The 22,984-nt window shown below is 32.7% G+C and overlaps 2 protein-coding genes across 2 annotated transcripts; both read left to right on the forward strand.

Annotated features, from left to right (window-relative positions):
• The first annotated feature begins 10,240 nt into the window (after window positions 1-10,240).
• LOC115875310 lies at window positions 10,241-10,900 on the forward strand. The gene has a single exon (XM_030890730.1). It carries the CDS (start codon window positions 10,241-10,243, stop codon window positions 10,898-10,900), a length of 660 nt encoding a protein of 219 aa, XP_030746590.1.
• A 2,316-nt stretch (window positions 10,901-13,216) lies between these two features.
• LOC115875311 lies at window positions 13,217-13,798 on the forward strand. Its single transcript, XM_030890731.1, has one exon. It carries the CDS (start codon window positions 13,217-13,219, stop codon window positions 13,796-13,798), a length of 582 nt encoding a protein of 193 aa, XP_030746591.1.
• Window positions 13,799-22,984: the final 9,186 nt, after the last annotated feature.

Raw genomic sequence — 22,984 nt, forward strand, 5'->3', positions numbered from 1 at the left:
AATGATCATTGGAAAATTCCAGTTGGGTATTTTTTAATAGATGGGTTAAGCGGGTCTGAAAAAGCCGAGCTAGTAAAGAAATGTTTAAGTTTTATCAGTGAGAGTGGAGTTAATGTAACCTCATTAACTTTTGATGGGGCACCTGCCAATTTTGCCATGGTAAAATCACTAGGTGCTAATCTAAGCAATGTTAAAGAGCTAAAAACTAGTTTTCCACACCCCGTTACTAATGAAAAAGTCTTTGTATTTCTTGACCCATCGCATATGATTAAACTTATTAGAAATTGTTTTGCTTCACAAAAAGTTTTAGTAGATCAAAGTGGCGACTTAGTTAAATGGGATTACATAGAAAAACTCGTTGAATTACAAAATATTGAAGGTTTGCATGCTAGCACTAAGTTAAAATTAAGGCATTTAGAATGGGCTCGAGAAAAGATGAAAGTTCGGTTAGCCACCCAAACGTTAAGCAAAAGCGTTTCTGATGCGCTTTATTTTTTAGCATACGATTTAAAAGAGCCGAATTTTATAAATTCTGTGGCAACCGCTAGATTTGTTTTACTTTTTAATAATCTTTTTGATATATTTAATTCAAAAAGTAGATTTTGTAAATATATTTATAAAAAACCTCTTTCCAATGCAACAGAACATACATTTTTTAAATTATTTGATGAAGCATCATTATATATTAATAATTTAAAATTAAACGATAATGCCGTTGTAAATTCTGCTAGAAAAGTTGGCTTTCTGGGTTTTCTGATAAATATTGAAAGTGTAAAACAATTTTATAAAATGTATGTTTTACAGAAAAAGGATCTAAAATATATATTAACTTACAAGTTATCTCAAGACCATTTAGAGTTATTTTTTGGTAGTATCAGAAGTAGGGGGGGATTTAATAATAATCCGACAGCAAGACAATTCGAAGCAGCCTATAAAAGGCTTCTTGTGCACACCGAAATAACTGCAGGAGAAAGGGGTAATGCAATAAATATTTCATCTATCAGTATATTATCATGTCCAACCAAAATATCAGGAGATCAGAATAATGAAAATACAGAATATTATAATACATTACAGAAACGTATCAGGGACAATATAACAGAACAAAATTATTTGATGTCATCTGCATGGGATCTTACAATATACGTTCAAGATATTGTGGCATACATAGCGGGCTACGTTGTAAAATCTGTTAAAGCCTCTGTTAATTGCTTCAAATGTTTAGAAATATTATTAACTAAAGATGAGGTTTCATTACTTCAAAAGAGAAAAACTTATGGGAAGTTAACATGCGCTTCTGATGTAACAATTAAGATTTGTCATCGAGCAGAGAGATTTTTTAGATTTTTTAATAAAACTCATGGGATAGTGAGCGGTAAGATAGGCAACCATTTAATAAATTTACTAATTACAAATACTGTTCAGGATCTGCCAAACGATATTTTTAATAACTTTGCAGATCATTTGTTTGATGATGATCCTGTAGACAATCATTGTTTAAAAGTAATAAAATTATTGTTAAAACATTATTTTGAAATTAGAATCACATATGAGACTAAAAAGAAAAACGATGCTATTAAAAAACAAAGAATTAGAAGCCTCAACACAAAATTAATTTTATTTAAAAATCAATGAATAATTTTACATAATTTTTTTGTTTATTAAAAATATGTATGTTCTTGAAAATACCTCTGGGTTTTTCGCCACTAAAAGGAAATTTACAAAATGAAAAAGTTATTATTTTGATAAGTCATTATTGATTTATTGATTATTTATGAAGTTTTCTCTTGTATTTTCACATTAATGATTTCACAATTACAGTAGTAGTAAAGTATAGTGACAGAGAATATTTAAACAACGACCGCCCTAATAGTTTTCCAAACCTATTATAAAATTGCAACTCATGGAAGAAAGTATGCACGGTGGCGTTTTTTAGCATTTTACGAAAAGATAATCGGCCGTCGGTGGAGTTAGAAAATATTTGTACTAAAAATGTATGCAGGGGTGAGGGTAGTTTTCACCCTTTCCCTACTTTTTCTTAAATTTTGTGAAAGTCAAATGTTAGAGCACTTAAATAACGGTTCTTAAAATATCTGAAAAAAATGTGTTTATTTTTTTAAAGTTTCATGCCCTCTAGCGGACAAACAAAGCACTTTCGTAGAGGTAAATTGTGCCCAATGTACTTATTTTGATTCCAAAATACGTAATGGTTCTATGTCCACGGAATATTGGGATACCCTGTATAGTATCTAAGAGTATTTCACCTTAAAAAACAACTTTAAAAATCGAACATTTTAATACTGCTCTCTTACAAATTACTCATTAAAAATATATAATAGAATAGGTACAAAAATGGACTACTTAAAAAAAATTATATATCAAATATTTATTTACTTTCCCTCACCCAAGAGTCACCCTGTATTATTAAATTAAAATTATGTTTTATAGATCATTGGTTTTGAAATAGTACTTTTATTAGGGTTTCCAAACCGGGATCCCGGTGTATGTTTAATCTCGAAATCCCGATATTAAATCCCAGGATCCTGAAAATCTCGAAAAATTTAAATGAACATTCTAAAATTTCGACTTTATACACTTTAGTCGTTCAAAGATTCTTTAGATTAAATTTCTCATTCTGATAGTCAATCCCGGAATTATATGTTCTAACCCCATGATTTCAAAACGGAATCCCGATCCCGTAAATTGGAAACCCTGACTATATGGTTAATTTTTTCATAATGCTTCTAACAAGATCAAAATTTTCTGACATTTTTATTGTCTCACAATGGATTTTAGTTGCACCAAAATATTGTTTAAATGTAATTTAGTACTTAATATAACAGGACCATCGTACTTTTCAGCTTGAAAGTATGCAATATGTTTCGTAAAATAATTTCAAATATTAACTGGCATATTAAGAACAGCATTTTAAACTTAGAATTTATTTATGTTAATTAAAAAAACAAATTTATGTTCGATTAAGAAATTCATGGTTACTTTGACTTTTATACTAAAACGTTTTCTTCCCAAATAACATATCACAAATTATATTGGACGCGTAAGTACATTTTCTATAAATTTTTCTTTGTAAAAGTGAATATACTTCCTTATGTTTGATCAATTTGGACATTTAGTACATTCCTAGATAAGACTATGTAGATGATATATTCATTTTGTAGAATCGAAATGAATACTAATACTCTAGTATTTCATAGGATAAGTTAATATTTCTCTGAAGAATTTTCTGTAATTATTTAATACAATTTCTTTGTGTCATTTTAATATACAATTGTTTTGCCTCTTTCAACTGTGCAGTTTTTTGTTGAAATGTACAATTTCAAGAATTTTATTTATTTATCGTTATACATATTAACATTAAATATCCCATCGTACAAATACATGTATACACAAAAGTGTATAGATTAATATATAAACATATTTCAAAATTTCAAATATCTTAAGAACAAGAACAATAGAACTGTTACATATAGTTGGATTATTATTAAATTTGCGCTGTGCTCTAATGATACTTAAGGTGCCTACAGATTGACGAGAAGCGCACGAGCCGAGCGCGAGATATTTCAAATTGTGTGGACGGGTCTCGCGAGCCAACCTATGGAGTTTCGTTGATATCTGTCTTCTATCGGATTTTCGCAGTATGGGCGGGCACTTAAAAGTCGCGCGAGACTGCGATATATCATTGCATGCTATACATAGCTTGCTTGGCTCGTGGCAGACGTCTCTCATAAAATGGATTGAAGGAGTCTCTTACCATGTCTCTAAATGATCTTGTGAAAATTTGAAACTCGTTACGATCATACCATAGTTAATTTTAATAAAATCGACTTATATATTTAGAAAATAAACTTTCAATAGATGCTAGACAGCCTAGAAGCAAACCTGTTTCTGATTATATAATGACCATCAATTAATTACTTATTAAAATATTTTTACAAAATATGGATATATCACATAAGAAAAATAGTAAAACAATAAATATGTATCACTGAATGGCTGCCAGAAAGATCTTTCTAAACGTTATAAACCTTGTAGTTTTGACATCTTTTAAAAAATAAAAGCATTTGCTATGCTTTTACGTTTGAGCATCAAATTTGAACATTATCTTTTCTATATTGCTTTGAAGCTATGAAACTTACTTTCTTGTAAAACTTCAAAATTTTGTTAATTTTTTTTGTTACTATAAATAATTCCATTTAATTTTGTCTCGATTGTTATTGTAATATTGTGCATTATGATATTTAACAAACTACCTAATAGCATAAAGGGCATTACTCGAATGGAAATTTTTAAAAAGACAGAAAAATTCTAACTTATTTAGAACTCCATTGCTTACAGGCGTCAGTATTTAATATTGTTACGGATTTCGTGGGTCCTCTAATAGGATGCATGATGAAACACTTAACATATAACTAACTATTTAATAAACCTTCGCCAATTTGTCACATATTGCTCCAGAAAATATATTGAATATTTATTTGCATGTTTCAAAATAAACGTTGTTTATTATTATTTTTGTTAAACCATTGTACTTTGTCCTCAGATAATTTCTAATAAACTTTTACATTTAGATAAGTCAAGAAATATGTTTTCAGGGAGAATGGGGACGATAAAAATGGCAAAGTTAATTGATATAATTAAGGCTAATTATTAAACTATATTTAAGGCATCAGCATCATTAAACAGTCAAAGAGGTAATCACTATACCTGTATCTCACGGAAATGTTAAATATTATTTTACTAAACTAGCTTTTTTCCTGTTAAACCAACTACACAAAAATATCTGATTGGCTTATGAAAACGGTCATTTACTAAACACATCATAACTTCTCTTGTTTCTGGAAGCGAATAGGAATCTATATTCATATCCATATCGATGTAGCAAGTAAATATTTATTACCAATCCAGCGAATTTTTCTAATGAACTCATCCATTACTAGCAGTAAGTAGCTTTTTTGTGTATTTTATTCCCATTTTTTAAGCTTCTTGCCTGGACTATACCATTGTCAGTTCTATACCATTTTTGAGAAAAGTTGTGGGGTTGAGCAAAAACGTAACTTATTTTTCTCTGACAAATGCCGCGAGGCCTCTGGTGGGTAGATTGGACGTGAAGGAAAGCAAAGTAGAAGAGTAAACTGTCTGGGCGCCAAGCAATATTTTTTGTTCCACCTCATCGTATTGAGCTCCAAAAACCACGGTAGACCTGATAAGTAACGGCAGTCAAAGCTGTAGTGGATCTACTAAGAGGGCACTCCTACAGGTATGGGAACGTAATGGGATTGATGGACGAAGCCAGGTGCAGATTCTGTCAATGTGAAGAAGAAACGACAGAACACATTTTAAGTCGGTTTCTGTAATAGCCAATGATAGGCCATTGACAAAGAACTCTATATTAAAAAAATAAAAGAATAGAACTGGAGAATGTAACCTAAGGATCAGAAGAGGACCGTTATAGATCTGAAAAGGTCGCAGTGGATCAGGTCACCTTGAAGAATCTAATCTAATCCACTCAGTCATCCAATGTATAACATTGTTTTTGAAACATTTCTGTAAAGCCTTTTTTATAAATTTTCTGCATTAATTCATGTTTTGTTTGTAATACAACGCAAATAATTAATATAATATAATTATAAAATAATATAATTGTATGCTATTGTTCAAGAACTTTGCTTAACTTTGCTACTTAAAATGTATGTTTCTATTTATATTATAATTTTTGTTTGTTTATTATTTTTCGTATAAAGGCGGACTCTGAGAACTCGTGTACTTGGCAAATATTTTTTATTAACGTACAGTTTAGAAATTCTGTATAGATCACCGATGCACCCTCTATATCCTGTGTATACCAATTACAAATGTTTGTCAAGTACACGAGTCGTCTGAGCGCCCCATAATGGAAATAGGTACTCATATTTGTTAAATATCTGATAAAACTAAATACATTTCAAATAACAAAAAAAATAGAAAAGGTAAATATATATGTCTGTGTTAAAAAATATACCAAAGATAATTTTATTGGTTTTCAATCTGTTAAAAATATGGTTTATTATTAATAGGTATGTCTGTACGGAATTTTTCTAGTGGGACTATTATGTATAATACAATCTAAAAAACCGCATAGAGTTGGCATGGAGATGTATATCCAGTCAGTTTATATTTAAAATTATATAGTAAATGTCATTGCTTGTCATTTCCAAGCCAACTTGACGCCGTTTTTACTGGATCATATGCTATTATTTTTAATTATAAGTTAACTTATTCTGGAGTTCCTGATGTACATTTTTTTTAAATAAATAGAATTTCTTATCAGAAATTTGGCAATTTTGGCGAAGGAATTTTAATATTATCTTGGGGAAGGCAATACAGTATTAATCAAAGCGTTGGCTTCTGACTCTATTAAAATTCGTGTTTTATTTGTTAAGTTTTAACTTAATTTCTTCTAATTCTGTAGGTATCTAGAATATAATATGAGACCTAACATTGTGATGTAATGATAACTATTGTGTAATAACTTTAATTTGTATTTTGTATAATAAATCTTCGACCATGTCACTCATCTTTCATTAACTATTAGTCTATAATACATTATTCCTAATATATGTTTTGTATTTTGTTGTGTTAGGTCTAATTATATAAATATTTCTTTTTTTAATGCATTTTAAAATAAATGTCGTCATTAATACATTGTACTATTTTTAATATTAAAGTAGTGTTGAAAAATAAGTCCTGTAGATTATTTAATTAGACCCTTGTCCTTTTCTTTTTTTACCTCCCACCTATGTTTTATTTTATTTAAATAACATTAATATTATAAATTATCAGTATGCATATTTATTAAATTTGTAAACCTTTTTTAAATAGGTATATTTTCATGTAATTTGTTTTGTGAATAAATAATAAATAAAGTATAATTTTTATGAAACTATATGTGGAAATGTTTAAAATGTGAATAAGCAATGTAAGAAAATAGATATATATTAAAAAGCACTAAAAATGAGCTCTTCATGTCTCCATTTTTTTGAAAAGATTTTGTGTTCCAACACATTCATTGTGAATTTCAAATTAAGTAAGTGTTATAAAGTTTTTTTAATGTTTTTAACTAAACCGGGTTATCCAAATCTATTAGTCCACGTTCTAGAGCAAGCTCTTTAAATTTAGTAAACAGAAAAACACATTTACTCTATTTCAGCCCACTCCAATCATTAACAAAAGCGAAAAATATGCAGATACAGTGCATTTTCATAGTAATAATATTCCCTTAACATTTCATTACTCATTCGCTTTTCTTTTTTAAGTTAAAACACATATTTTATCGCCATGTAGTACCGCTATAACATACCGTACCACTAACATTTAGAAAGAAGCTGCCAGTTTAAACAAGGAATCGCCACCTTACGATTTACACATTTATTTTAAATTACCCTGAATGTAAAGAGAAAGAAAATAACAAATCCTCAATTTTATAGTATATAAGTTAAGTCTGTGAATATAATATGTAAATCTTACAGTAATGTAGGTAAATTATCTACATTCTATCTTTAGCATACACCAAGAACAACCAACCACTAAAAAATTTAACTTCAATAAAAAATAATAATAACATTTGTTGGATTCTATCCCTTCCTCCCATCCTTTACCCGAAAAACCTTAGTGGGTACGTAGCCGTAGTCGAATACGAGAGAGAGACAAGATCGGCCGAGTACACAGTGTACACCTCCAAGCGCGCGCTATCCTCAAGTGTTTTTGTTCAAGCAAAGAAATCCAAGCAGGTACAGAAGAGTCCAGAACGGGAATAAAGGTGAGTGCCCACAGTCCTGATACATTAACTCACCTTAATGAACTGAGCCCATTAATTCTCGCCCGTAACATTGTTCCTTCCGCCGCAGATCCCTTTCTGAACTACATACATATCTTACTTATACTCAATTAAATTGAGTTATCATAATTAATTTCTCAAAACTATCTAAATGTCCATTAATATTTTTGTAATATATTATTTTAAATATATTCAATAAAATAAATTCTCGAACAAAATCTATATTTATCTTCTCTTTAACGCAGTAAAAAGGTGGTACATTTTTTGTCACTGGTTCCACTAGCCAGGAATTTGCCACCGACCGATCGATTTTAAATTGCCGTACCGGTGTTAAAAGCGATATCTAGCGCTGTTTCGCGATACTGGTCCGGATATTTCTTTTTCACGCTCAAATTTATCGATACGCATTTAGTCTCAACTCTGGTCTGTTCTATACTCTCTCTCTTAATAGATTTTAATTTTTAATTAATAAAATAATAATTATTATTATAATATATAATTAATTTTAATTAAAAATAATAATTTATTTTCTCTCTCTCTCTCTCTCACACACACACATACACTCTCTCAGTGAATTATTCTATTTCTCTCTTACTCTCTTAGTTAATTACTCTCTCTCTATCTCTCTCTCTCTCTCTCTCTCAGTTTACTTATTATATTCTATAATGTATTTTATTTTCTCACCTTATAAAGTGAAAATGTAATAATTATTTTCTCATATAATATTATTCATTGTAGAATATATCATTTCTCTCTCTCTCTCTCTCTCTCTCTCTCTCTCAGTTAATTGTATATTCTATAATATTTTATTTTTTTTTTTTTTTTTTTTTAAAATATATAATAATTGTTTCTCATATAATATTCTATTGTAGAATATATCATTCTCTCTCTCTCTCTCAGTTAATTATTATATTCTATAATATTTTATTTTCTCACCTTATAAAATTAAAAATATAATGAGTATTTTCTCATATAATATTTTGTTAGCTAGAATATCTCTCTCTCTCTCTCTCTCTCAGTTAATTATTATATTCTATAATATTTTATTTTCTCACATTATAGCATTCCATTTTCTCTACTTACGCTCTAGTGAGATTTTTATAATTTTCGTTATGTCTGCAGACGCTCGCAAATTAAAAACTCTTATAGCTCAACGCTCTGTAGAACTTACTAAAATTAAAGAACTTAAAAAATCCGCTGATCAAGCTCTTGAAGATCAAATTTTCACTAACTTTAGATGTAGACAAAACACTTAGAGATATTGCCAGAGCTTTTGATGAATTCATAATATAATTTTATTGGTTTCCACTTTTGGGATAATGGCGATATTGATCCTCATGTCAATTCAAACTGAATTTGATAGTTATTATTTTCACATTGAAGCATTATTCACAAATTTATCATTCCACCAAACGAAATCGTAGCTGGATACTACACAATTACAAAACACTACTGCTCAATGTTCGGTAAAACTTCCTAAAATTGAGGTACACCATTTTGATGGTGAATTTAAACATTGGCAAACATTTATCGTTATGTTTGATTCTCTTATACACTGTAACTCGTCTCTTAGTGATATATCGAAATACAACTATCTAGTGAGTTTCTTACGAGGTCCTCCTTTAGCTTTTGTATCTAGTACTCCACTTGCCAATCAAAGGAATTATATTATAGCATATCAAGCCTTAAAAATAAATACGATAAGAAACGTTTGATTGCAAAAGCTCACTGGCAGGCTCTAGAGAATATTAAGCCCATCTCTAGCAGAAAATAATCATGAAGCTCTAAGAAATATGATTGATATTTATACTCGTAATATTACAATTTTAAATGCTTGGGTTTTCCACAGAGGTAAGGTTTTGTGCTATTTAATATGATTTATGATAGACTTCTAGAAATTTTGCAAACTAATTTTGAACTGGAATGTGGCTCTGTTTTATCACAAGATATGCTATACCTCAAATCCTTTTAGATACACTCATTTGAATTTCTTAGAGAAGAAGAAGTAATGTTCAGCCCCAAGATACAATCCTACTCCTAACTAAATCGTTTTTTCTCATTTTAATAAAATGGTAATTATGACAAAACTAAAACGAAGTATTCACAAAGAGTTAAAAATAATCCTACCTCTTCCTTTGTTGTCAACACTCAGTTTAGAAACAAAATTTAACTTAATCAAGTTTGTAACAAAGGATCATTTTATTTATAACTGTAAATTTTATTGCTTTTACTCCAAAACAGAGATATGATTTAATTAAATCCCGAAGTTGGTGCTCAAACTGTCTCGGCACTAGACATTCTTCTAAGAGTTGTAATTCTCGTTCCTCATGCCGAACTTGTGGCAAAAACATCATTCGCTTTACATTTCGGTCAAATAACAATCTCCATGTAAAACGTTCATACATCATGCCAAAACTCTTGAGTTCTGCAAGCAAAGCAGCTCTATCTCAAGAAGTTGTATCTACAAATTTATTTGCAAAACATAAGAATAAAGCTCTTCTTTCTACAGCATTAATCAATGTTCAAGATGCGTGGGGTAATTTTCATGTAATACGGGCTGTAATTGACAGTGGAAGTGAGAGTCACTTTATTTCAAAATCTTGTTTTAATAAATTAGGTTTATCTAAATTTTTCCTCCCCATCCAATTGTGTGGCATCGGGAAAAATATTTCCAAAGGTTCTCACGGTGTTAGATGCAACATTAAACCTATTGGAAAGTCTGATCCGATCTACTCCTTGGAGTTTATTATATTAAATGAAATTAGTGATAATTTACCGATTAATTCTCTTCCCGTTGAACAGTTCTCAAAGTTTTCTCAATTGCCTTTAGCTGATCCCAACTTTCACCTCTCTAAACCCGTAGATATACTTTTGGGTGCAGATATTTATGGTTTCTTGATAACAGGAAACAAACTCCTCTCAGATCAAGATCAACCCGTCGCTTTAGAAACTATATTTGGATGGATAATTACAGGAAGAGTTAAAACATCTAGTGTTTCACTCTCTGTAAACTCATACTTTCTTACCTCTTATGCTTCCTTGGATCAATCACTTCAAAGATTCTAGGAGTTAGAGGACGTTCCACAATCCTCGACGCTTTCTTCAGATGAAAAGCTTGCCGAAGAACACTTTTGTAAAACATTTTCACGCACTCTTTCTGGACGTTATAAAGTATCTTTACCATTTAAAACTTTGGAACCGATCTTTGAAGGTTCTAGAGATGTCGCCATTCGTAGATTTTTCTCGCTCGAAAAACGATTGCTTCGAAACCCCCAATTGTATTCTCAATATTCTAATTACTTGCGTGAATATTTAGATTCTCAATATATGATTGCCGTGCAAAATCCTTCTCCCAACGCTCATTCTTATTATCTGCATCATCATTGCGTAATCCGATAAGATAGTCTCACGACCAAACTTAGAGTTGTCTTTGATGCTTCCTCTCGAGATTACACAAATAAATCTTTAGATGACACTCTCTCTTAACTGGGCCAAAATTACAGTCAGATATTTTATTATTTTACTTCGATTTTAGATCTCATTTGATTGTATTTGCTAGCGATATTAAACAAATGTTTTGTCAAATTCTTGTTAATGAAAATCATACTGAATACCTCAAAATTTTATGGCGATTTAACGCTAATGAGCCCATTCAAGAATACAAACTTACTCGCGTTACTTTTGGTTTAAGCTGTAGCCCATTTTTAGCCATTCGAGTTATAAAACAAATTGCTTTAGAAAATTTAGTAAAATCCCGAAGCATAAAAGATTTTAGATATGGATACGTATGTCGATGATATTATATCTGGTTGCGATTCTCTTTCTCTTGCTATAAAAATTCAACGCGATCTCATTTCTATACTCAAACACAGCGGTTTTGAACTTAGAAAATGGACTTAGAATAGCTCAGATTTTCTTTCTCAGTTATCTCCAAATGAATGCAAAATGGATTCTTCTCTCTCTTTAAATATAAAATTCTCTTTCTTCCTCTAAAGTTCTAGGACTAAACTGGAATCCCTCTACAGATGAATTTTTCTTTTGATTCACCAGTGTTGTCCTTGACAAACAAAATTTGTAACAAACGCAATATTCTTTCACAACTCGCAAGCATATTCGATCCTTGTGGCATGTTGGTTCCTCTCTCTCTTCACCTAAAACTGATTATACAAGATTTGTGGAAGTTAGGTATAAATTGGGATGATCCTGCTCCCAATAACATTGCTACATCTTGGTATCAACTCGTTCAAGAATTACCTTGTATTTTCTCTCTCAAAGTTCCTCGATATTTTCTCACTCTCAAATATTTATCCCTGGAAGTACATGGTTTTTGTGATGCTAGTGAAAAAGGCTATTGTGCAGTAATTTATTTTAGGATAATTCTTCCAGATAACTCTGTAAAAACAAATTTTGTCTGCGCTAAAGGCAAAGTAGCTCCACTCAAAAAAATCTCAGTTCCAAGACTGGAACTCTGCAGCCTTACTTCTGACCAGGTTAGTTGATTTCGTTAGAACTTCTCTTTCTAATAAACTTATTAATGTTAGTACGATTGCATGGTCCGACTCGATGGTTGTTTTGCATTGGCTTAAAAGTGAACCATATAAGTGGAACACCTTTGCTTAAGCAATACAGAGTTTCCCAAATTCAAGAAATTACCTCCCTTCTTATTTGGCGTCATGTAGTCTCAAAAGACAACCCCGCTGATCCAAGTTCTCGTGGTCTTCAACCTAGTGAGTTACTCGACAATGCCTTATGGTGGGCGGGACCTCCATGGCTAAGCCAACCGGAATCTTATTGGCCACAATCAATTTTTACTTTCCCTGAAATTGAAGAAGAACAACGAAAAGTTATATTGACATGTACTTCACAGCCCTCATTGTTTGATACTCTCTTTGAAAAGTTCTCTTCTTTCTAAAATTATAAATGTGTCACGTTTTGCAGACGCTTTCTCTATAATACTCGACATTCTAAATCTCGTAAAACCTCTCCTCTCTCGAAATTTGAAATAAATGAAACTCTAGAATGTATTATTAAATGTGTTCAATCACAATATTATGCTAGGAAAATTCTCTTAATAAATAATTGCAAATCTCTACCTAAATTCTTAAGAAAATTGACCCCCTTTCTCGACACCAATGGAATTCTTAGGGTTGGTGGTCGCTTGCGCATTGCTTCTCTAAATTTCTCTCAAAAACATCCGCACTCTTACCCAATAATCTTAAATTTACTACTCTACTCATAGAATATACTCATAAGCTCTATTTGCATCCCGGTCCCCAAACTCTTCACCATATTCTCGCTCAACAATGCTGGATTGTTTCTGCTAGAAAAACAATTCGTAGTGTTCTCTTTAAATGTCCTCAATGCTTTCGCGCTAATCCAGTAATGCCTCAGCCTCCTATTATGGGAGATATTCCTGCTGTAAGACTTTCTCAAGTAAAACCTTTCTCTGAAGTTGGATGCGACTATGGTGGTCCATTCTCTTTATTAAGATATCGTGCACGGGGTGCTAAGTCCTGTAAAGCCTATATTTGCTTATTTGTGTGCATGGCCACGAAAGCTTTGCATTTAGAACTGGTTTCCGACCTTTCCTCCGAGGCTTTTCTGGGTGCACTGCGTCGGTTCATTTCTCGTAGAGGTCGCTGCAATCATATTTATTCCGATTGTGGCACGAACTTTGTTGGAGCTTCTAGAGAACTGATTAATATGCTAAAATCCGACGCTGAGCAAGAACAAATTTCCTGGCGCTTCAATCCTCCAAGCGCGCCTCATTTTGGTGGCCTGTGGGAAGCAGGAATAAAGTCTGTAAAAACTCACATTAAAAGGGTTATTGGTGATCAATTGCTCACGTATGAGGAATTTTATACGCTACTGGTTCAAATAGAAGCAGTGCTTAATTCTCGTCCATTGTGTCCACAAAGCTCTGATCCTAATGACTTGTCAGTTCTTACTCCAGGACATTTTTAACCCTAGAGCCGTTAAACGCCCCTCCGGAAGATGATCTTTCCGGGATAAAATTAAATCATCTCTCTCGCTGGCAGTTGATGTCACGGATTTTTAAAGCTTTTGGAGCCGATGGTCTAAAGAATACCTTCAAACACTTTTACAAAGAGCTAAATGGAATGACTCTACTATTCCAATAGAAATAAACTCCGTTGTTTTAATAGGGATGATAATCTTATTCCGCTCAAATGGAGCATTGGAAGAGTCTTTGAGATTCACCCGGGCCATGATCGTGTTACAAGCGTGGTTACTTTAAAAACAGCAAAGGCATTCTTAAAAGACCAGTGACAAAGATATGCCACTGCCTTACCAAATCTCATAATTAAAATTTACTCTCTAAAAACATAATCATAAAACATAATCCCGCAAAAAAAACATAATCTCATTATAAACATAATTAACATCTCTTATTTAATTACTTTTCTCTACTCTATAACAAATTTAAAAAAAAACTCTCTTAATATTTAATTAAATTACACTCATGCATTAACCCCAATAGTACATTTTTTTCTAAATTTCCTCTAAATTTAACTTCATAAATTTCACTCTTACTTTCTTTTAAACATAACGCATTTTTCACTTTTTTTTATTTTGCTACTATTTCAAACGAAAGGAAATGGAAAATATTTCATTTTGGTGGGCGGTATGTTGGATTCTATCCCTTCCTTCCATCCTTTACCCGAAAAACCTTAGTGGGTACGTAGCCGTAGTCGAATACGAGAGAGAGACAAGATCGGCCGAGTACACAGTGTACACCTTCAAGCGCGCGCTATCCTCAAGTGTTTTGTTCAAGCAAAATCAACAGGTGCAATGAGTCCAGAACGGGGATAAAGGTGAGTGCCCACAGTCCTGATACATTAACTCACCTTAATGAACTGAGCCCCTTAATTCTCGCCCGTAGCAACATTTATGCTGCAACAATAATTTAATATGTTTTTGTACAGTAGTTATGAACCCTTTATTCGAGATAATGACCATGTTAGCAGAAAAACTTAATACAATTTATGTTTTTCAAGACATTACAAGACTTTTATCTGTTGTCTGTTTTAAATGAAATATAGTCTTTTTTTTTATTGTCGATTAAAACAATATTTTTTGTATTAATTAACGATAACCCAACATAAAACTATTAATTAATACTTGTCGCTAAAAATTGTATACAATTAAATTTTTTCTATGAATATCAAAAAAAAAATCGTTACGCCTATGTGCGGTTCGTGCCTATCATTCATAAAGTAGGGGGCGATACGATATCACGTGGATGTTAACATGTTGTTCCCCCACTTTTACCTCACCTTAACCCCGCAGCCCATCGTTCGGCGTTGACGTCACAGTGATAGAATGGGAATTTTCAAACTTATGGCTGGGCTAAACAAATAGGGTGTTTATGAATGACTTGTTTTCTCTATATTTATTTTAACCTCTATGTATCAACTACTGCATTTAATAAAGTTGCAATTTTGCCGCGGCAAGCAATAAAAATCGGCGCACACATGTGCGACAACCATATAAATTCGGAAATGTTGCTCAACAGACGGCGTCCTGGGGAGAACAAGACGATGAATTTTCTAATAACGACCAATCGACACCGCGCTGCAGCCATACACCATCGCCAGTTGTTGTTAAGGAGCTCCATTTTGACCTTATTTGGTAACTAGAGTATACCGGCGTTCGACTGTCATCAAACGGCAAACGGTAGGTACCATGATTGAAATAGTAATGCATTTGCAATACATTTTAGAGGATTTTATGATGAGTAATTGATTTTTTTTCATTATGTTAACTCCCGAGAAAGAATATAGTGACGACAATGTCAATGTCTCAATTGCGCGGATTGTTGTTCTCCATTCCGGTTTATCTTGCGTCGCTAGAGAATTTTTTTCCAGACCATGATCAATAATTTCTTTAGTCTGGTCCACCTAGCGCGTCGGAGAGAAGTCTATTGGTCGTTTACCATTAATTTTTCCTTCGATGATGAGTTTTTCCAGTCCATCTGTTCTTCTCGAAATGTGTCCATAGTATCTAACGATTGATTTGTTTTGATTGAAAGTCTTGTGGTGATTTCATTCAAATCGCTGTAAGCAGTTGGATGAAACTTATAATAAATAAAAACAAAACTAAGACTTTAAAGATTATGCAGGGTGTTTCAAGAAACAAATGCGAAAAACTTCAGGGGTGATTCCCTGTTGTTTGTTCAAAATAAAGGTAGTTTGCTTCACAAACGCGTTGGGTCAAAGTCAACCATTGGGAGATATCGCGAGGGTACAAAGATGGCGGAAGAAATAATGTTTTTATTTTTTATCTTGAGGCGAGGGAGATGGACTAATGAAATTTTTATGGAAGCATTACTGTTATGAAACACACTTTCTGGTAATTTTTCACTTTTTTAAAAAATGAGTGGGAGGGTTGAAATAAACTACCCCTATCATTCTTGTTAACAGAGAATTTAAAGAAGAAATCTTATCAAACACATGCAAAATTAATTTGGATAGTTTAGTTTGTTTAGAAACTTTTTATCTCTTGTGTTTTGATAAAACTCACCGATTTGAAATTAAAATAAAATGTAAAGCATTACATGTCAAAACAAAACATTTTTTCTGATACAAAAAATCTGGTGGACTGCTGTAATTTTTTAGGAATAAATCTAGTCGGCCGCTGTTACTTTAGGATGTTTCTAATATTATTTTTATTTGACATTAATTTACTGCAATAGGTTATTATCTAGATGATTATTATTATCATTATTATCACTAGATTCTTAATCTAAAAATGTTTTTGTCCTGACATGTAATGCTTTACATTTTATTTTTAATTTCAAATCGGTGAGTTTTATTAAAAAAGTACAAGAGATAAAAAAGTTCCTAAACAAACTAAACTATCCAAATTAATTTTTAGCATGTGTTTGATAAGATTTTTCTTTAAATTTCGTTAACAAAGAATAATAGGGGTTTATTTCAAACCCTTCCACTCATTTTAAAATTGAGAAAAAATTACCAGAAAGGGTGTTTTTTCATAACGGTAATGCTTCCATAAAATTTCATTGAATATGCTTTTAAAGTGCAATTTAAAAAAAACATTATTTTTCCATAAATGCTTTATACCACAGTATCTAATAATTGACACTAACAACGTTTATAAACAAACCTATGACCCTGAACAAGAATCGCCCTGAATTTCGCATTGTTGAAACACTAAGGTGGTTCATACCAGATAAACTTTACGTCACGTGATTAAACTTGACCGACACAGCGTTGCCGACTTTGATATAATTTTTCTATTAAATTTTTTAATAATAAAGTTCTAAAAGAACAATGTTCGACTGCAGGTCTAGTAAACATTTTCAGAAGTATCCACCACTATTTATTAAAACCAAAACCTCGTGGTACGACTAAAGCGTCAAAGGAAACAGATGACAATGTTAAGAAATAAGTAAATAAATGCGGCAACATGACATTTTTTAGAGCAGAGCTACCATCTGAATCCTTAGCGCGAAATTTAAATTCCAGTTAGTCTCAGCACGGCACCGAATATGTCCATGGTTGGCAACAATGAATATAAAAGAGTGGGCCTCGATTACGTAACCTAAAGTTTAATTGATATATTATGAAATAAGTTTTATTTTTATATGACAGACCTCCCACGAGAGATGGCACATGCTTTTTGAATCATCCTATATTCGTATTAATCTGGGCATAAATAATTTAACAAAAAAAGTGCTAGCTATCAATCATGGGTAATAAGGTTGTTGAGCAACACTATATACGCCGTATATTCCCATGTGCCCATTACAATTAGGCGTCCTAGGACAATCCCTAGGGACTGACCCAGTGGCCGTTGCGAGGTTGGTGTTCGCTGACCGCTTGGGCGCCGTTTAGTCTAGACGCCCAGCGTCGGAGGCGTCGTTTATTTTTGCCGGGTTCATCTGAAAAGGGCCGTCTTTCCAAATATTTACAGCCTTTTGAAGTGAAACTTCTTTATAGCACATTGGGAGTAAAATTCAAGGCTCTGACACACCTATTCGGGGTACATCTACCTCCTTTATAAAACAATTTAATCCCCCTATCTCGTGATAATCTACCCCGATAAAAATAAGCTTGTGACAACACTGGTTAACGATATGTACCATACCCGACGAAGAAAATAACTATAATAAAACTTGATACTCCAACGTTGATGTGTACCAATTAAGGGATTCAATCAATTTTGGAATCTTTTTGGAATCACTCGGAATCCCGGGATCCCAAAATCCGGGATTCCGACGTTTTTATCGGATTTTTCAATCAGGATCAGGAAAATAATCCACAGATCAGGATTTTTTTATATGGCCTATGGTAAAACCCTTTATTTTAAGGTTGTATATACAAAAACTCTTGGTTGAATTCCTTATTTCCCTTAGGTGCGTATTCATTATCCGAACGAACGAACGAACGAATGAAGTGCGGTATATTATTTGGACGGGGACCGAACGCATGCGGCCGTTCGTTCGTTCGTTCGCTCGACCATCCGTTTCGAGTCGGTACATCAAAGGCGTTTGCCAACAAATGCCTCCGGTCTTCTCTATCTATCGTGCGGTCCCCGTCCATACTACTAGCGAACATTCGTTCGTTCGTTCGTTCGTTCGTGCGGATAATGAATACGCACCTTTATAGCGCCGCCGCCACTTCTCCTCTCGCCTCTACGACGGGCGATACGTCGGTGATTCCCGGAATAATAAAAACGTTTGAAACAAAGTAGCAAACCTCTTAAAACGACTAGATATAACAAATTAAAATCATATTAGATTCTTCAGATAGTTCGGAATCGGATGAAAATTTGCCAATTGCTACTATTCAGAACAGGTACCAGGCCTTATATGATGACGTGTCATTTTCGGAGTGGCAAGATGAAGCGTTAACAAAAAATATCAAATTGAATGACAGTGCCACCAGTAACAAAAACTGAAAACTTGGATGCCCAAATAAAAATGAAATGGATATGTTCCAGAAGAGTGGACAACGTGGAACAAACTTACAACTTACTAACTTTTGATTTTTTTAAGTACAATACCGCCTACAAGTCTAGAATCGGAAAGGTGTTTTTCGTCAGTAGGCTTGATAGTTACAAAATTTCGTTCTGCTATGGGAGATGACACAATAGACAATATTATATTTTTGCGCTATTTTTTTAAAAGTATGGAATAATATTATCAGTCCAGTTTCTTTTTTGTTTTGTTTGAGATTTTTAATTTTGTTTAAGAATGTTTATTATCCTATATTTATAGGGCTTGTTTCTCTCTACAATTTTCTGTCTTACAATGTACCGTTTGTTTCCTGGAAGGGTTCATAGTTTTCGTAGAGGTCGATTTTCGGAAGAAATCGGTACATTTATTTTATTTCGAATATTTTTTTCATTTTATTGATTTTAAAGCCTTCTTCATTAAAATGTTGTATCCTATATTTATGGGGCTTGTTTCTCTCTACAATTTCCTGTCTCACAATGTACCGTTTGTGTCCAGGAAGGTTCATATTTTCATAGATGTCGATTTTCGAAGAAATCAGTACATTATTTATTTTATTTCGAATATTTTTCACTCTAATTTATGTTTAATAATGTTGAATTAAAATGTTATATCCTATGTTATAGAACTTGTTTCTCTCTACAATTTCCCTGTCTCACAATGTACCACTTGTGTCTCCAGAATTTTATTAAAATGTTCTTTGAAAGTAACATTGGCAGCATTATTACTGAAATCCAGGGATTGAATCCCGGGATCCCGAGTTTCGGGGTTAAGAATCCCAGGATCCCGACAACATAAAATTGTCCAGGATTGAATCCCCTCCCAATGTACCGTTTGTGTCAGGAAGGGGTTCATAGTTTCATAGATGTCGATTTTCGAAGAAATCAAATTTATGTATGTTATTTCATTATATTTTTTTTTCATTTTATTGATTTTATGAAAAGCACTGTTTATTAAAATGTTGTATCCTATGTTATGAGGCTTGTTTCTCTCTACAATTTCCTGTCTCACAATGTAGCGTTTGTGTTCAGGAAGGGTTCATATTTTCATAGATGTCGATTTTTCGAAGGAAATCGGTACATTATTTATTTTACAAAAAAAAAAATATTTTCATTTTATTGATTTTTATGGAAAGCACTTGTTCATTAAAATGTTATATCCTATGTTATAGGGCTTGTTTCTCTCTACAATTTCCTGTCTCACAATGTTACGTTTGTCTCCAGAGATTTTAATAAAATGTTCTTTGAAAGTAACATTGGCAGCATTATTACTGAAATCCCGGGATTCGGGGTTAAGAATCCCGGGATCCTGACAACATAAAATTGTCCGGGATTGAATCCCCTAATTGCCAATATTCTCTGGTTGTGTGCTAGAGGAAGTAAATTTTAATGCATATTTTCATGGATAGATTTGTAGCTTCTGAATAACGGTCTAGGTAAAGCATTTAGCTCATTTTGCAGCTCAGAAATAGAATTTCGAGTTACTAACTCGGATTTTCATTGAAGGACACTGTCATGTTTAATTCAAACCAATAGTATTAGAGAATGTGTGGTATAATTTGATAAAATTACCAATCACTTCAAGTAATGAATAATAAACAAATCATTTAAGAAGCAAAAACAGACCCCAGACCACACGAAACAAATTGTTGGTTAATAGTAGTCAGAGATATAGATGTAGTAATATTTTTGGTATAATGGCCACAGCTGCCAAAGGTAAAACACACAAAATTATATAAAGCTAGAATGGTATACGGTTTTATAACTCAATTTTTAAGTTTATATAAAAATCATTCGTAAAATATATATCCTAAAAAAAAATCTTGACTTAAATAAAAAGTTTTCTGCGACATTGCAGCTCTGATTGGCGACCAAACTCGTAAAATCAGAATAATCAATTATTTCAATCAAAATTTCTTCAAAAGTCTAATTATACAGAGTGAGTCTTAAATAAGTGCAAATATTTTTTAGGGGTGGTATGTTTGACCCCAGAAACGCGATTATGAGGTTTTTTTCTCGAATTTTTTTTTTTAGATTTTTTTTTTGATAATATGGCAACATAGGTAGTAGCCAGGGAATTTACAAGAAGAAGAAAATCAGAGAAGATCCAGTGGTTCCCTACAAAATTTAATAAAATCACATTTTGCACAATATTTACACTTATTTAAGACTCACCCATTATAATCACGACCTTACGACAACGAAATAAACACGAAATAAATGTCAAAGTATTCATAAAGAGTCCTAAAAGATTTGTTTGCCACTCGCGTCTTCGAGCTAAACTCCTTTTTCCTTTTTCTAACTAAAGCAAACACACAATTACCGACGTTTTCATGTCTTCTCGCGAAGAAAACTGTTCGTTCGGCTTGTGTGTTTTCCTCGTCTCGACGTAGTTGGCGTGTCTGGCTGGCGTTCGAAATTTCAATGTCATTATTATTGTCATGTAATAATGATGCCGGCGGTGGTGCCGCAATGCAGGTGACATAAAAAAGGTACCGAATTAGGCTAATTCCGGGGAGATCGTTATCGCTAAACCGTTTCGCGGAAAAAGAACGTTTTTAGTTGGAAAAGCGTGGAACGACCGACTTATTTTCCGTTTTAATCTGCACATTTCCTTTTGTTCCATTTTTGTTTGTGTTGATGTGTCGTTCCAGTTTCTTTCGGCGGCACGACAAGACAGCTATTAATGAACTAATTCTAATAACAATTATTTATTAACCTTTTTTGGATTTGTAGAAATTAATTTAGTAAATGACGTCTAGGGTTGAGGTGGAAATTCTAGTTCCTTGGTTCTAGTTCCTCTAGAGGAATAGTTTCTTGAACTAGGTCTTTATTTCACAATAGTTCCCGACTAATATTGACATCCTCGTTGCTTGCTAATGGGTTTCGTTGTCAGTTAGAACTGTTCACAGTATGATCTTTATAATTTTTATAGGTGTACGAGAGAAATATAACTAAATGTGTAATTGCGTATGTTTTAAAACATATAGATAGTTTATTGCAGATAAAAAATTAAAAAGAAACTCAAATCAGGGTTTACCAAATCAATTGGAGCAAATATTACGAAAATTTTTTCACAAAATTGCATTTTCCTCACTTCAAGCTTTTGTTTTAGTCTAAAAATTCAGAATATATACTTCGTTTTATAAGTTATTCTTTCATTTTAGGGACCTAAAGTGAAACATTCCCGTAAAATATTCAAAGGACAAACTAAAAATCAAAAGAAATAGTGTCCACGGCAATTTCTGTAATAATTAATTACGCCGGCTGTGGTAATAGACAAGGCCGAATCCATATCTGCCGACTGAATAGATTCCTGTGAACTAGTCTTTTAATTAATTTAGTTCCTCTAGTTCCAGTCGGTTGCTCGGTCCAGGACAGGTAACATAAGGCTGGCACTCCCCTCCACCTAGCATCCGGCTGCGATCGCGCTGGCCGATCCGTCGCCGTCGCATATTATCGGGTACAATCTCGATCCCGGAATAGGTCATGAGGAACTAGTTCTTTGAGAAACTGGGAACTAATTCCTTTCGTTCCGGAGTCGGAATAGTTCATTAGTTGGTTAGTACAGTGTAGTTCGTGTTTTCACGAACTACACGCCTGTACTAATATGTACAACTAAATAAAACACTAATTCACAACAATACACCAAAACACATTACTTTTGCACTGGACGCGCGTTTGTTAACCATGTTAGTTTTCATGATGATGCTAACTAATGTAAATTACTAATATATCGAAAACTATGGTTACACTCATTGAAGTTGACACTTCATGTCAGTTTAATAATATATTTGCATATTTTTGTGCTTAGGCGTTAAAATAACTTTTTGATATTGTCAGCCGAGGCACAAAAAGTAATTTTTACCCCGAATAGAACATGCTATCTTTTTTCAAACGCCACAAGTAAGCTTTCGAACAATTTCAAATGTTCCAAATAATATAAAAATATCTAAAAGTCATACCTTGTATGTAATTATATATCGAAACTGTGGTTTACGTTATCGAGTTTATTCATTTCACAAAGTGTTGGCTCATGCTAAAAAACTTAATGTTAAAATCAGGAACAAACTCAGTTCTTAACATTAATTTTTTAACTCTTGTTGCGCTCGTTGCATTTGATACTTTATGTCAGTTTAATAATACATTTCCGTA

Source organism: Sitophilus oryzae, unplaced genomic scaffold, assembly GCF_002938485.1.
Source record: "Sitophilus oryzae breed Bouriz unplaced genomic scaffold, Soryzae_2.0 scaffold_1370_pilon_pilon, whole genome shotgun sequence".
NCBI lineage: Eukaryota > Metazoa > Arthropoda > Insecta > Coleoptera > Curculionidae > Sitophilus > Sitophilus oryzae.

Excerpts from the sequence above, each read along its gene's own strand:
- LOC115875311 (XM_030890731.1), top strand. The coding sequence starts at position 13,217 with ATGCCTCAGCCTCCTATTATGGGAGATATTCCTGCTGTAAGACTTTCT.
- LOC115875310 (XM_030890730.1), top strand. The coding sequence starts at position 10,241 with ATGCCAAAACTCTTGAGTTCTGCAAGCAAAGCAGCTCTATCTCAAGAA.